This window comes from Staurois parvus, unplaced genomic scaffold, assembly GCF_062004578.1.
Source record: "Staurois parvus isolate SC_StPar_1 unplaced genomic scaffold, SC_StPar_1.0 ptg000259l, whole genome shotgun sequence".
In the NCBI taxonomy this organism is placed as follows: domain Eukaryota; kingdom Metazoa; phylum Chordata; class Amphibia; order Anura; family Ranidae; genus Staurois; species Staurois parvus.
In genome coordinates, this window is record NW_028318055.1 from 661,162 (window position 1) to 678,958 (window position 17,797).

The 17,797-nt window shown below is 44.1% G+C and overlaps 1 protein-coding gene across 1 annotated transcript in view; it reads right to left on the reverse strand.

Annotated features, from left to right (window-relative positions):
• RALA (RAS like proto-oncogene A) overlaps positions 1 to 17,797 on the reverse strand; it is a 94,740-nt gene that overhangs the window by 20,982 nt on the left and 55,961 nt on the right. The window contains exon 4 of the mRNA XM_089681094.1: positions 4,980 to 5,154. Within this exon, the coding sequence (XP_089537220.1) occupies positions 4,980 to 5,154 (175 nt within the window). The remainder of the gene's footprint in view (positions 1 to 4,979; positions 5,155 to 17,797) is intronic.

The window sequence follows — 17,797 nt, forward strand, 5'->3', positions numbered from 1 at the left end:
CACGGCTTATATTGTTTACATTTTAACTGCTAATGTTCTGCCTTTGTTTGGTATTACTGGTCCATCGCTGCTTTGGCTCCTGGAAAATGGGGCTGAGACTGTTTACACGACGCAAATGTGTTCTTCCCTATCAACAAGGCTCTAGCAAAATGGCACCCGTAACTTTCCGCGCATGCGCAATAATAGACGCATGTGCTCGCGGACACTAAATCCTTCCCTAAGAATAAAGCTCTAGTAAAATGGCGCCCGTAACTTTCCATGCATGCGCAATAGTGAAGGAACGCGCTCGTGGATATTTATCCGCCACACAGGCCTTTTTCTAAGTGCCTCCTAAAATCCTACAAGCTAGCTTAGACGGGTCTAGCAGGTACCTTTGAGGATAGCAACAGGGTCTTTCCCTGCTGATGTGGACTGTTAGCTGCTCAGTGTCCGGACGGACTACCAGGAAAAGGCGCCCATCCATTCGCAGATCACCGGCAAAATGGCGCCTGCTCATTTTATGGCGCCTAGTAAGCCCTATAAATAGCACTGTAAATGACGTCCAGGCTACTATGACATCACCCCTTTTGAGAATGCACTAGATGTGCGAAACGCGTCAAGGAGGAGCCACACACACCTGTGACGTCACGCCACCGGATCAAGGAGGTCCAGTGGCCACACAACTACTCAGCTGCTTAGTTTTTATCAAGTGGTTTCCTGCCACAGGATACTCATCTACCTTTTATCTGCTGGCGAAGGCCTTCCATGATTTTATTATGTGTGTTCACTTTTAATCCATTTTTTACATCCATTAATAAATTATTTGAATACTCAACATACTACACTATGGATACAATTTTTTGCTCCACGTCGAGCATTTAATCCCCCAGGACCCACTGGTGACCACCCGTAAGGCCTAGAGGAGAACCATACAATTTGCTGATCCCCACTACAGCCCACAACTAGAGAGGACCTCTATAGGCGTCACTCCGACACAGAAGGAGACCACCCAGTGGGAGCTGCACTTTTTTCCAGGACAGGATCATTGCGCTCACTTATTGCGTGTCTGGTGAGTGCGCAATTTTAACACTTTCTGCACGGCATCAAGATTCGTGCCTTGATGGGAGTATTGGAGTCACCAGCCTGTTCTTAACTTCATTTAAATATCAGACTTGACAAAGCGCATGCACGCGAAACATGTTGTCCCGGCAACCGGCCTCTTCCTTCTAAAGCTGCGACTCCAGCAAGAGTTCCCCCCCTCCGTCTCTCCACATCGCGGTGACGTCATTCAGGACGCTGGGACGTCGGGTACACGTGGTCCCTGCCTTGACAGGCATTCTACTCCACTGCTTCCCTCTGAGCGGATGGGCCGTCCATCTTGGAACCTGGCTTCCTAAAGCCACAGGCTGGTTATTTATTTTTTTACCATATGAATTATTAAAGGCACACCTCCATACAAGGTGTATTATTTTTATCACAAAACTACACAGCGCCTGGCTCCTGTTTAAATATCAGAGAACTGTCATTTAACACTTTGAGGACTTTTATATGTATTGTTTTCCAATACAATCTACGGTGCACCTCAGGCATACCGTTGCGCATTTGTTTATTAGCGCTGCACTCTTTGTATTTGTAACATCTTAGAAGGTTTTTGGGTTTCCTTTTAGTGCATTGCTGCTCCAATATATTGTTCCTAGTGCTCGCTGAACCATCCTTTTATGCTCTTATATATTTTATATATATAAATAAATAAAACACACACACGCAGTGCACAAGCCTAAATGAGTACACCCCAACAGATTTGTCAGAAAACCTTTACTTTCCTTTCAGAATTAACATTTTCTATGGGACACTATACTACAAAATACTCCCACAAATGCGGGCCATTGATTGCACACAAGATTTGTTAATTTGCATACACAAAAAAAAGGTGTTTTTCCTAACAAATTCATTCAAGACCATGTTGCAAAATGCTCATGCCCATGCTGAAAAAGAAGAAGACTACTGGTACTCTGGAGTGATGAGACCAAGATAAATGTTTTTGGAACTGATGGCTTCAAAACTGTATGGCTTCGCAAAGGTGAGGAGTACAAAGAAAAATGCATGGTGCCTACAGTGACACATGGTGGTGGCAGTGTCCTTCTGTGGGCTGCATGAGTGCTGCTCACACATCTAAGGACGCTGTTGCACTTCTGAAAAAGAACAAGGTGAAAGTGATTCAGTGTTTAAGGCTGTCTCCTGATCTGAACCCAATTGAACACCTATAGGGAATTCTAAAGAGACAAGTTGAGCGTCACTCTCCATCCAGCATCCAGGCTCTAAAAGAGATACTTCTTGAAGAATGGAAAAAGATCGATGTTGCAATATGTCACCAACTTGTTCATTCCATTCCTAGAAGACTTGGTGTTGTCCTTACAAATCATGGTGGTCATACAAAATACTAGATGGAGTAGTTTTTGTTGTGGGGTGTATTTTTTTTTGCATCAACTTATTTGAGTAAAACTGAAGACTTTGTAATCGAAGTTATACTAACCTTACTTTACTTTCATGTAATGAGCTAAACAAACGTTCTAGAAAACTCAGTTTTGTTAAAATTTTGTAAACTGTGTTTGTGTTCATTGAGATATTGATTAAAATCTTACTTTTTAAAAATGGGTGTACTCATTTATGTCATGGAAATTTTGTATTGTTGGTCGAACTTTAAATGTGTCATATATGAGTGTTATTCATATGTCTCTCGTGTGGCTTAATTAAAGCTCTGAAGGCTGCAATTGGGCCATGCCATGTACAATGTATGTATTACAGTACTCAGCTTGGTAATGGATGAGATGGCAGATCTGTGCTTATAGACCGGCGTGTATGCCACCACAGCATTCGATGCGAATGTCGCTGGCAGTAGACCGCGGGCCTGTATCCACATATCAGCAGCATGGTACCACGTGGGCTTCATAACGCAAGGCGCCAAGCGGTGTGAACTCCACGTGTAGGCTTATGCATATCTTACAACCCATTACTAATCTGAACTGTATCCGGATGGATGTGTTTTAATAAAGATCGTATCGGGCCCATCCAGGTACAGACTGATATTTTTAGGGAGTGCTTGTGCAGAGAATGGACATACCAATAGAAGCTAGTAGGACAGGAAATATGACCTCAGATGGCTCATGGGGGGGAAGGGGAGGAAGTCTGCTGACCTCAGAAGACTCATGGGGGAGGACCAGTGATAGATAATAGGAAAGGCTATGCTCCAATTGGAATGTACATCCTGTGTATAGGCACTCCCCATTGCATTGTTTGGTGGGAGGGGATTGACTTTATTCATGTGGGGGGACATGTGTGTATTTTTAATAAAACAGAGAGCTGGGTCTGAAACCAGCCCTTATGTGAATTGCAACCATCATCCTGAGAGTGTCGTTTGATCATTCTAGGGTAACGGAGCTCCAATTCTCCCACATTTCAACAGAAGCTAAAAGTATTTGGATGGGCAGGAATCGTGTAGTTTGGCTGCAGTCGTGGTAAGCGAGATTCGCACAGCTTTATGGGGGATTTCTGCGCATCCAACTGCGAGTACTCACGGTAAGGAGAAATTCGTTAAAGCGAATTTCCAAGACATTTATGCTGAACACTAAATATATATATATATATATATATATATATATATATATATACACACACACATATACATACATACATATATATACATACATACACACACACACACACACACACATATATACACACACACACACACACTTTTTTTTTTTAGGATCCTGGCTTCATTATACAGCAAGTTACTGTTCTGGAGTAAGCAGGAAATCAGTACAGTCTGAAAGGTTTGATCTCCTGCTGTCCTACATGATAATGCACAGTTAGTGTCTCTCTAGCTAGAAAAACTAAGCATTATATGACAAGGCAGCATCCATAATTCCATCCTAGCAGGTGTACTTTAAATGTGTTGTTGGGTACAAATCCTAAATTACAAATGAACCACTTCAGCTTTTTAGATGTAGATTTTTGCAATATCAAGGATGCACGCAAATTTAAGACTTGACATGTTTGGTATCTATTTACTTGATGCAATCCCATATTTTATATTTTACCAAAAACGGGTATTATATTGTATGTGCTTGCACTAAAATTCATTTTATTAAATTTTTTCCTGAAAATATGCATTCGCTTAAGAGCTGCACAAATGTAGTGCACCATAAAAAAAACAGCTTTCTGCATCTTTTTTTATTCTACAAGGCCTCAGCTTTCAGAAAATATATAATGTTCTTGGGGGTTCATGTAATTTTATGACCAAAATGGACATTTTTACATGTGTGCAAAACGATTAACTGCACGAGGTGATTGTAGCCGTATTAGTGCATTTGCAACAGAAACAATTGAGTACTGTCCGTGATACTTTTTTTATTTGCACTAACATACAATTTTGAGGACAAGCTTTTGGGGTCTGTCCCCTTCTTCAGGTCCAAGCAGTACTACTTCACAAAGTTTTAGCAGAATGTTAAAAGAGATGTTGAGAGGGGGAGAAAAAAAAAAAAAACAGAAAGAAACACACACAAACAAATATATATTGTAAAGTGCTGAGCAAACTGTTGGCGCTATAAAAATCCTGTATAATAATAATAATAGACAGCAATGGTTATAAACCTAGGATTAGACTAGAGATAAGACATGGGGGGGGGGGGGGGGAGATGGGGGGACCACTGGTGTAGAAAATAGCTTGCTTGGGCCCGCTTGGCTGAAACTAGTTAAATTAAAGGGACTGTAAACCTGGAATTCAGCTTCAAGTTCTGATAAGGAGCAGGACCCCTCGATTGCTGTTGCTTGTGACTCTTTATTTATAATGATAAGATATGTTCTAAATATTGGAATAAAAAACCAAAATGGAAGCATGCAGTCATGTGATGTGAGGACTTCTGATCAGCACATTCTGGTGTGTTATACTGATGATTGGTATAGATAACACACATGTGCATGTACATATGATTGCTGACCTTATCCACATTGGCTCGTGTCTTTGCTGACGTTTCTACGTAGTTAACATTCCACTGATCAGCTCTGCTCTTTGCTTCTTCCACAGAGACCTGTCTTTTATCCTCCAGATCGGATTTGTTACCAACCAGAAGAAAAGGGACATTCTCATCTTCTTTTACTCGCAGTATCTGCTCCCTGTACATTGAGAAAGGAAAAAAAGAAAAGATGTTTAAATTGACAGAAAATATTTGCGCTTTCTATAGAAGTATTTCCAACATTTCCCACCACTTAGAAGCTTACAAACGAGGTTTATACAACATTTCTACACACCCAACCTGTGGGCCAGCTTACGGAGAATGAATCTAACCGTGGATCTTCAGGTTGAGGAAAGGAGTCCACAGGAACATGTGGAAAATAAACTGGATGCAAAAGGGTTAAAATATCCAGTCTGAACTAGCATTCTGTTTAATTGTTTTCGGTCAATGGGCTATTAGGTAGCAGGGATGTTCAATGTCTATCGCCTGGCTGTACAGGTGTTCATCAGTAGATCAAGTTAACCAGCCTGCCCATACATGGATCGACGTTCGTCCGGTCCCTGCTGAACTGCCCAGATTTCCATCCATGTATGGCCAGATTTCACTGTTTTATTGTTCTGGTAAAAACCCATAATTTGGGCTTTTATTTTATTTTCAATAACAGTAAACAGGACAAAGAGAGAGGGTGAATCTTCCCAATGGGCACAGAAACAGCAATAAAAACCGACAGGGGTTCTAACCCTCTTTACTCTATCCAAGACTAGAAGAAAGTTTTGCCTTTAGTTATATGTGTGTTTACTACGATTGTACCACTAGAGGGCGCTCTAAGACAACACATCAAATTTGAACTGAAAAGCATGTTTAGTCGCTGGCAGCAAAACGTGATTCTAGAGAAAGAAAAAGAAGTAAAAGTATTTGAAACACACACACATATAACACACATATAACACACACACACATAACACACATATAACACACACACACACACACATATAACACACAACACCTACACACACATATAACACACAACACACATAACACACACACACACAAACACACACACATATAACACACAACACACACACCTACACATAACACACAACACACACACACACACATATAACACACACACACACACATATAACACACACACACACATATAACACACACACACACATATAACACACACACACACACACATATAACACACAACACCTACACACACACACACACACCAACACAACCCACACACACACACAACACACACATATAACACACATACATCTACACACAAACATAACACACACAACACATACATAACACCTACACATAACACACAACACACACACATATAACACACATACATCTACACACAAACATAACACACACAACACTTACATAACACCTACACATAACACACACACACACACATATAACACACAACACATAACACACACACACAAACATATAACACACATACATCTACACACACAACACACACATATAACACACAACACCTACACACACACAACACACACACACACACACACACACACACACACATATAACACACATACATCTACACACAAACATAACACACACAACACATACATAACACCTACACACAACACACACACACACATATAACACACATACATCTACACACACAACACACACAAACATAACACACACAACACACACATATAACACACAACACCTACACACACACACGCAACAAAACACACACACAACACACACATAACACACATACATCTACACACACACATATAACACACAACACACACACACAACACACACACACATATAACACACATACATCTACACACACACACACACATACAACACACACATAACACACACAACACACACACATAACACACACACATAACACACACACAACACACACACAACACACACAACACACACACATAACACACACACACACACATAACACACACATAACACACACACATACACACACACACACACATAACACACACACATACACAACACACACACACAACACACACACACAACACACACACACATACACAACACACACACACACACACACACACACATAACACACACACCTACCTACGCACACACAACACACACACACATATAACACACACACCTACCTATGCACACACAACACACATATAACACACACACCTACACACACAACACACACATATAACACACATACATCTACACACAAACATAACACACACAACACATACATAACACCTACACACACACCAACACATAACACACACACACATACACACACACATACATCTACACACACACACATAACACACACACATAACACACATACACAACACACATATAACACATAACACATAACACACAACACACACACCTACCTACGCACACACAACACACATATAACACACACACCTACCTACGCACACGCAACACACACCTTTGTATTCTATTTACTACCCTAACATACACTGTATACCGGGGTAGGCAACCTTAGAGGTGGAGATCTACCTGAACAACCTGGGAGGGAAGTCAGGGATCACTGGGTACAGTGCCGCCACCTCACACCCGATTCAAAGCACTAATTCCTGGACACCGTGTGGTAATCGTGTACATTGCACGGCAATCATGACTCTAAATCAGGTGGTGAGGAGGCAACATATCTCCTCCTCACCACCTGTCAATCACACTCGGATCGCTTGGTGCTGAACTTGTAAATGAGACCTTAGTTGCATCCGGCAGCAGCACCCTTAGGGCTTGTTCACATGTAAAGTTGGGTGGTGGTAAAACCCTGTGGTTGAGTCGCAGTTTTACCGCCCCAATCCCTACCCTCCTTAGCTGCTGAGGCAGCAGCCAAAGGTGTTCAAATGTCACAGCAGGAATTAAACCCCCTGCTGCTATTGGTGGGTCCTACCACTTGGCAATCACCACCTATTCAAGTAAATGGGGCCACTCTGCAAGCACCCTGCAACTGCACGCTTCTGCGGGGTCCAAGCAGTTGGTGAGAAAGCAACACAACACTGTCCCTTTAACCCCTTGTTTGCTGTGCTGCACGAGATTGCAGGGAACTTGCAGAACGGCCTCATTCACTTGTCATACTTGGCAGGTGCTACACCCACCAACCATGACAGGGCGCAGGAGCCGGCACTACAGAGGGGAATCTGACTTATGCGGCTCTCCCTACTACAGCTCCAACTTTACAAGTACAGCGCCTTGAAAAAGTATTCATACCCCTTGAAATTTTCCACAATTTGTCATGTTACAACCAAAAAAGTAAATGTATTTTATTGGGATTGGATGTGATGGACCGACACAAAGGGGCACATAATTGTGAAGTGGAAGGAAAATGATAGATGGTTTTCAAAATGGTTTACAAATAAATATGTGAAAAGTGTGGTGTGTGTTTGTGTTCGGCCCCCCGGAGTCAATACTTTGTAGAACCCTCCTTTCCCTGCAATTACAGCTGCAAGTCTTTTTGGGGATGTCTCTTTGCACATCTACAGAGGGACATTTCTGCCCCTTCTTCTATGCAAAACAGCTCAAGCTCTGTCAGATTGGATGGAGAGCTTCTGCCACAGATTCTCCATTGGATTTGGGTCTGGACTGTGACTGGGCCATTCTAACACATGAAGATGCTTTGATCTAAACCATCCCATTGCAGCTCTGGCTGTTTCAGGTCGTTGTCCTTCTGGAAGGGGAACCTCCTCCCCGGTCTCAAGTCTTTTGCAGATCCTAACAGGTTTTTTTCTAAGATAGCCCTGCATTTGGCTCCATCCATCTTGTCATCAACTCTGACCAGTTTCTTTGTCCCTGCTGAAGAAAAACATCCCCACCACATGATGATGCTGCCACCACCATGTTTCACGGTGGGGATGGTGTGTTGAGGGTGATGTGCAGTTTCGTTTTCTGCCACACATAATGTTTTGCTTTAAGGCCAAAAAGTTCAATTTTGGTTTCTTCTGACCAGAGCACCTTTCTTCCGCGTTTTTGCTGTGTCCCCCACATGGCTTCTTGCAAACTGAAAAACGGGACTTCTTATGGCTTTCTTTCACAATGGCTTTCATCTTGTCACTCTTCCATAAAGGACAGATTTGTGGAGTGACGACTAATAGTTGTCCTGAGGACAGATTCCCCCCCTGAGCTGTGATCTCTGCAGCTCCTCCAGAGTTCCCATGAGCCTCTTGGCTGCTTCTCTGATGAATGCTCTCCTTGCCCAGCCTGTCAGTTTAGGTGGACGGCCATGTCTTGGTAGGTTTGCAGTTGTGCAGGACTGTTTCTATTTTCGGATGATGGATTGAACACAGTGCTCCGTGAGATGGTCAGAGCTTGGGAGATTGCTTTATAACCTAACCCTGCTTTATACTTCTCCACAGCTTTATCCCTGACCTGTCTGGTGTGTTCTTTGACCTTCTATGATGTTGTGTGTTCGCTAATGTTCTCTAACAAACCTCTGAGGGCTTCACAGAACAGCTGGATTTATACTGAGAATAGATTACACACAGGTGGATTCTATTTACTAAATTAGGTGACTTCTGAAGGCAATTGGTTCCACTAGATTTTAGTTAGGGGTATCAGAGTAAAGAGGACTGAATACAAATGCACGCCACACTTTTCAGATACCAGGAAGTAACTGAAGAGATATAAAAAAAGTTTAAAACAAGTAAATATGACATCCACTTTAAGGTAATCATTGTGTACACTCTGCTTTCTTCTTCTGTCAGCAATCCTTGTCAGCACATCTGCATGCAGCTCACCTGATTGGCTCCCAGTCCTGCCCTACCACTATGAGCCAGAGTTCTGCTGTATTGTGTTTCATTACAAATGTGATTACAATCCATAATAAAAAACACACATAAATGTGTTGGAAGGCAGCACAGTTAATAAATGGTTAGCCTGGCAGTACTATGGTCGTTGGTTCGAATCCCAACCACAGCACCACCCACCTGGAGTTTGCATGTTCTCCCTGTGCCTGTGTAGGTTTCCTCCGGGTACTCTGGTTTCCTCCCACACTTCAAAGACATGCTGGTAGGTAACTGGATCCTGTCTAAATTTCTAAATTGACCCTAGTATGTGAATGTATGTTAGGGACTTTAGAATGTACGCCCCTTGAGGGTTAGGGACTGATGTGAATGTACAATATGTGTGTGTGCGTGTGCGTGTGTATGTAAAGTGCTGTGTAAATTGACGGAGCTATATAAGTACCTGTAATAATAATAAATAAATCAATAAACCGTCAACAACGTCAATAGGGGGCATTCAGGCATCGAAGGCAATGGGAGGCAGCGTGTGAGCCCAGGAGTCAGGACGCAATTTCTTTTGTTGTAAATCATTATATTTCATACAATATTATGCTAATTTGGAGACTAAGAGCTCTTAGTTGCTGCAGGTAACTGAATGAATCATGGCGGAGAAGGGTGTGCTGTTATTGTAGGACAAAGCACCCTTCACACAGGACAGGCAATGGCTCTTTGAGAATTTAGTGTTTCAGGGACCATCCCCCCTCCTCACCAGACCTCGCTCCTTCTGATTATTACCCATTTCCTAACCTGTAAAAGGCACTGAAAGGATAGAGATGTGTGATGGGTTCAGAGGTCATAGCAGCAACAGAGCAGTTTTTTGCAGAGCAGAAAAATGAATTATTTTTGGAAAGGTTAAAAGAAATTGTAGAGATGATGTGCTGTGTGTTGAAGTTTCATTGATTACAGTTACTTATATAGCGCCATCGAGGTCCCTAACTCACATACTGGGGCCAATGTAGACAGGAGACAATTACTTTACCAGCATGTCTTTGGAGTGTGCATTTGCTCTAGCCCAGCCGTCTCCACACTGCACCCCATGAGCCAGATGCAGCCCTCTGCTTACTTTTATCCAGGCCTTGGGGCATTATTCCCCCCATTGTCTGCAACAGGGGGTATAGTTCCTGCCATTGACATCGAAAATAGGACACTATTCCTTCCACTGACACCAATTATGGGGCTCTATTTATTACTATGATACAAGGATGGGGCACTATTAATCCCACTGACACCAATGATGGGGCACTATTCCTCCCACTGACACCAATGATGGGGCACTATTCCTCCCACTGACACCAATGACGGGGCACTATTCCTCCCACTGACACCAATGACGAGGCACTATTCCTCCCACTGACACCAATGACGGGGCACTATTCTTCCCACTGACACCAATGACGGGGCACTATTAATCCCACTGACACCAATGATGGGGCACTATTAATCCCACTGACACCAATGATGGGGCACTATTAATCCCACTGACACCAATGATGGGGCACTATTAATCCCACTGACACCAATGATGGGGCACTATTAATCCCACTGACACCAATGATGGGGCACTATTCCTCCCACTGACACCAATGATGGGGCACTATTCCTCCCGCTGACACTAATGATGGGGCACTATTCCTCCCACTGACACCAATGATAGGGCACTATTCCTCCCACTGACACCAATGATGGGGCACTATTAATCCCACTGATGCAAGGATGGGGCACTATTCCTCCCACTGACACCAATGATGGGGCACTATTCCTCCCACTGACACCAATGATGGGGCACTATTCCTCCCACTGACACCAATGATGGGGCACTATTCCTCCCACTGACACCAATGATGGGGCACTATTCCTCCCACTGACACCAATGATGGGGTACTATTCCTCCCACTGACCCCAATGATGGGGCACTATTCCTCCCACTGACACCAATGATGTGGCGCTATTCCTCCCACTGACACCAATGATGGGGCACTATTCCTCCCACTGACACCAATGATGGGGCACTATTCCTCCCACTGATACCAATGATGGGACACTGTTTATCCCACTGATACAAGGATGGGGCACTATTCCTCCCACTGACACCAATGATGGGGCACTATTCCTCCCACTGACACCAATGATAGGGCACTATTTATCCCACTGATACAAGGATGGGGCACTATTCCTCACACTGACACCAATGATGGGGCACTATTCCTCCCACTGACACCAATGATGGGGCACTATTTATCCCACTGATACAAGGATGGGGCACTATTCCTCACACTGACACCAATGATGGGGCACTATTCCTCCCACTGACACCAATGATGGGGCGCTATTCCTCCCACTGATACCAATGATGGGGCACTATTCCTCCCACTGACACCAATGATGGGGCACTATTTATCCCACTGATACAAGGATGGGGCACTATTCCTCCCACTGACACCAATGATGGGGCACTATTCCTCCCACTGACACCAATGATAGGGCACTATTTATCCCACTGATACAAGGATGGGGCACTATTCCTCACACTGACACCAATGATGGGGCACTATTCCTCCCACTGACACCAATGATAGGGCACTATTTATCCCACTGATACAAGGATGGGGCACTATTCCTCACACTGACACCAATGATGGGGCACTATTCCTCCCACTGACACCAATGATGGGGCACTATTTATCCCACTGATACAAGGATGGGGCACTATTCCTCACACTGACACCAATGATGGGGCACTATTCCTCCCACTGACACCAATGATGGGGCACTATTTATCCCACTGATACAAGGATGGGGCACTATTCCTCCCACTGACACCAATGATGGGGCACTATTCCTCCCACTGACACCAATGATGGGGCACTATTCCTCCCACTGACACCAATGATGGGGCACTATTCCTCCCACTGACACCAATGATGGGGCACTATTCCTCCCACTGACACCAATGATGGGGCACTATTTACCCCACTGATACAAGGATGGGGCACTATTCCTCACACTGACACCAATGATGGGGCACTATTCCTCCCACTGACACCAATGATAGGGCACTATTTATCCCACTGATACAAGGATGGGGCACTATTCCTCACACTGACACCAATGATGGGGCACTATTCCTCCCACTGACACCAATGATGGGGCACTATTTATCCCACTGATACAAGGATGGGGCACTATTCCTCCCACTGACACCAATGATGGGGCACTATTTATCCCACTGATACAAGGATGGGGCACTATTCCTCCCACTGATACCAATGATGGGGCACTATTCCTCCCACTGACACCAATGATGGGGCACTATTCCTCCCACTGACACCAATGATGGGGCGCTATTCCTCCCACTGATACCAATGATGGGGCACTATTCCTCCCACTGACACCAATGATGGGGCACTATTTATCCCACTGATACAAGGATGGGGCACTATTCCTCCCACTGACACCAATGATGGGGCACTATTCCTCCCACTGACACCAATGATAGGGCACTATTTATCCCACTGATACAAGGATGGGGCACTATTCCTCACACTGACACCAATGATGGGGCACTATTCCTCCCACTGACACCAATGATGGGGCACTATTTATCCCACTGATACAAGGATGGGGCACTATTCCTCCCACTGACACCAATGATGGGACACTATTCCTCCCACTGACACCAATGATGGGGCACTATTCCTCACACTGACACCAATGATGGGGTACTATTCCCCCCACTGACACCAATGATGGGGCACTATTCCTCCCACTGACACCAATGATGAGGCACTATTCCTCCCACTGACACCAATGATGGGGCACTATATATCCCACTGATACAATGATGGGGCACTATTCCTCACACTGACACCAATGATGGGGCACTATTCCTCCCACTGACACCAATGATGGGGCACTATTCCTTCCACTGACTCCAATGATGGGGCACTATTCCTCACACTGACACCAATGATGGGGCACTATTCCTCCCACTGACACCAATGATGGGACACTATTCCTCCCACTGACTCCAATGATGGGGCACTATTCCTCACACTGACACGAACGATGGAGCATTGTTTACTCCACTGACACCAGGACATTTTCTTTTCCCACTTTCCACAGTCCAAACCCCCTAAAGTTTGAAGAACAGTAAACTGGCCCTTTGTTTAGAAAGAAGAGACCCCTGCTCTAGCTCATTTTCTTCTTGATCGGGTGAGAACCTTTGAGCCCCCTCGCAGAACAGAAAACCTACCTAAAAACTGTTCCAATAATTAAAAAACAAACAAACAGGTCTTCATGTGACATCTCTCAGGAGACTCCAGGACAAGGGACACAGAACGTGGAAGAGGCATCCACCTAAAGAGGACCAAGATGGCAGCATAGGACTTGGACAATGTCACCCAAACAGCATATAACAGCTGGACCATGCTGGATTTGCTGCACAAGTATGTATTTGTAAGATCATCATGGAATACAGGTAAAATGTGTAAAAACAAAAACCAACGGTGTGGTTGGAGGAGTTCAATACCGTTTTAAAGTGATTCTAAAAGGTTAATTTTTTTTCCCACGTAAAATAACAAAACGTATCTATACTTCCCTGCTGTGCGCAGTGGATTTGCACAGAGCAGCCTGGATGCTCCATTTCTTGGGTCCCCTGCAGGCTCTCTTGGCTCCTCCTGTCTGTTGGGTGCCCCCGCAGCAAGCAGCTTGCTATGGGGGCACACGCTGTTCCGTGAGTCCATTCACACACGGAGCCGTGGCTTGGCCCCACCCACTGTCTCTCATCATTGGCCAATGGCTCCCGCTTGCTGTCTCAGCCAATGAGGAGGCAGAGCCCCGGGGCAGCAATCAAGGCTGTCATTCACATCGATGGAATGCGAGGAGGCTCAGGTGAGTATTGAGGGGGCTGGGGCCACTGCTGCACACAGAATGCATGAAGGTAGAAAAACCTTCAGCCTTTGCAACCACTTTAAGGTTCTTACCGATTCTTGTTATACTTGTTATGGGTCTCATTGGCAGACATGATGGGTCCGGATGTACTGATCCACCAGCAAAGGAGTTGAAAACCAGTCTATTTGTACTGCAAGTGGTTTCCTCCATAACAATGCAGCTGAATTCATGCCATGGGGACCGTCTTGTGTGAACCTGGTAATAATTCTCTATGTCATTGGAAGGACCACATCTAAGGGCCAATGAGCCCCATTTCCTCTGACCCTTGCCCTCTAAAGCCACAGACAAAGAAGCATCTCCTCGGCTCCCTTTGATACACCCAGGCAGCGGTTATACAAAGCAGTATGTCTGCATTACCCTGGGAATGTCCAACTTCATCACTGAATAATAATCAGTCAGTGGAATTTATTTTGTAGACTTTTTTTTTTCTGTTGCTTCTCCGTAAGGCAAATGTTATATTTGGATAAGGACATCCCTAGCATCCCTGCCTGTTCACTTTCACCTGACGCCCAGCGAAGATCCCGGCTAGAAGATGAACCGAGTCCTCAGTTGGCGGCACAGCAACCAGAGAGCCTTGTAAGGGAAGCTGTCATATTCAGGGTGACAGCTTCCCAGCACAAAATGCACCACTCTGAGCAGTGGCTTCCCTCGGTATGGGAGCTCAGAGTTTGGCATCATTAACGCCACTTTACTGATTTCTGAACTGGTGATAATTCCTTAGAATCAATTGCAACCCATGGAATAGATTCTAAAAGTGAGTAATAAGGACTCTGAATTTGGCACAACAGTTGGAAAGATCTGCAAAACGGTTGCAAGGTTTCCCTGAATTAGGTGCAAGCGGTTTTAAAGTTGCCATACTGATAATAATGGTCACGTGAATTGTGTTTCCATGAAACAGGTACCAGCTCACTGTGTGTCTGTCACATCACTAACACAGGGTTAGAGGAAAGGAAAGGACAATTCATGGCCCATTTGTCTCATTAGGACACAAAGTAATAAGAAAACCCACAATGTTACCGTTGTCACTGAACAGGAAGTGAGGGAAAACCTTCTGATGGGCAAACCTGATCCAATTAAAACTATTCAAACCTACACTTTGATTGCACAATTTTATTTACAGGAACCAACAAACCCAACCATGCAGAACAAGGACCTGTCTGACTACAGAAAATGAATGGATACCTAGAATTGGGCCATTGAAGATTGATTGTGCAATTAGATTGTAAGGTACATAGCTAGCTTCACAGGATTTCCTCTCATCTTGTAGAGATTTATTTCACTCTCTGTTGCGTCTCTGGAATAGAAATGAAATGAAATGCCCCTCAATGGAACACAGACAAAAAAGAAAATAAAAGAAAAGGGGCTGTATAAACCCTTTAAAGCAGCAGTAAAGTCCACTTTGCAACTTTTATGTACAGGTAAGTTTTAACAGCTTCCCGCCCACCCTATAGCAGAAATACTGCTACAGGGCGGCATGGGGTGCGCAAAATCACATATATATATATATATATTGTGGCAGTACGGTATCCTGCCACGGTGGAAATCACGATGGAGACCCAGGATTCTCAACCATACAGGTTGAGGGGCTCCTGGCAGTTCTCATAATACAGAGGAAACTGGTTTATCCGTTTCCTCTTTGGTTTGTAAAGTCTGTTTTGGGATCTGTAGCCTGGAGATTTCTAAGAGATTTGGGAGGGATGAAATCTCCAATCCTGGGCCCATATTTTGAGAGCAGCCAGTGCGCTGATTGCACAGGTGTGTGCAGGCCTTTTTGTGGAGGCCAGGCCATGATTCTGGGCTCCATCCCGGCAGACAGGAGTCAGGAGGGCTCCACCCTGGAAGACAGGAGTCAGGAGGGCTCCACCCTGGAATACAGGAGGTCACTGCCTTGGAGTCAGGTGGGCTTCACCAAGGAGAGGTGGAAGCCAGACTAGCTGTGTGCTAGAAGTTTGCTGTGTGCAAAAACAACCTTGTGGAATGTCTGTAGGAGACATATATAAAACTGTGTAGCTGAAAGAGCCAGAAGGCTGAATTTGTTTGATGGTGGATACCCCTGTGTGGGAAGCATTTTTGTTATTTGAAATTTCTTGTAAATAAAATTGGGCCAAAAGGCCCTTAAAGAAGCGAGTTGCTGTGTGCTTTAACAAGAAAAGCTCTACCACTCTGAAGCGAGTTCCCACAATATATATATATATATATATATGTGATTTTGCATTTTCAAGTAGGGAACGCGCGCCCAACCCGCTCCACCATTTGTGGCCATGGCTTTCAATCACCAGGTGCCGCCTGGTAATTTCCAAAAATCTCCAACGGGGAGGAGGACTGTTTTGTTTACTAATAGTCCTCTTCCCTGTCAGCTCGGGCACACTGCTCTGGATGACTGTGCACAGCACAGCCATCCAGAGCACTGTGATTACAGTGAAGCACATTGACACAGCCCCCTAGTAAAACACTACCTGCACACAGTTAACCCGTTGATCGCCCCTCATGTTAGCGCCTTCCTGCCCAGTGCCATTAGTACAGTGTTAGCGCTTTTTTTTTTTAGCACTGACCACTGTATTGGTGTCACTGGGGATGTCAGTGACACCAAGTCAGTTTCTCCCAGAGTCAGAATATCCGCTGCAGTCCTGCTATAAGTCGCTGATTGCTGCTATTACTAGTAAAAACAAAATTTAAAAAAATCCAGTATATATCCCGCCATTTGTAAACGCTATAGCTTTCACATAAACCAATTAATTTACACGTATTGGGATTTTTTTTTTTAGCAAAGACATGTCGCATAATACATTTTTATGTAAATTTATGATGAATTTTGATTTTTCTAATTTTTTTACTGGACATGTTTAAAGCAAAATGTCAAAAACTTATTTTTTCTCAAAATTGTTGGTCTTTTTTTTTTTAGCGCAAAAAATAAAAACCACACAGGAGATCAAATACCACCGAAAGAAAGCTCAATTTGTGGCAAAAAAAGGACATAAATGTAATTTGCGTGCAGCTTTGCATGACAGCGCAATTGTCAGTTAA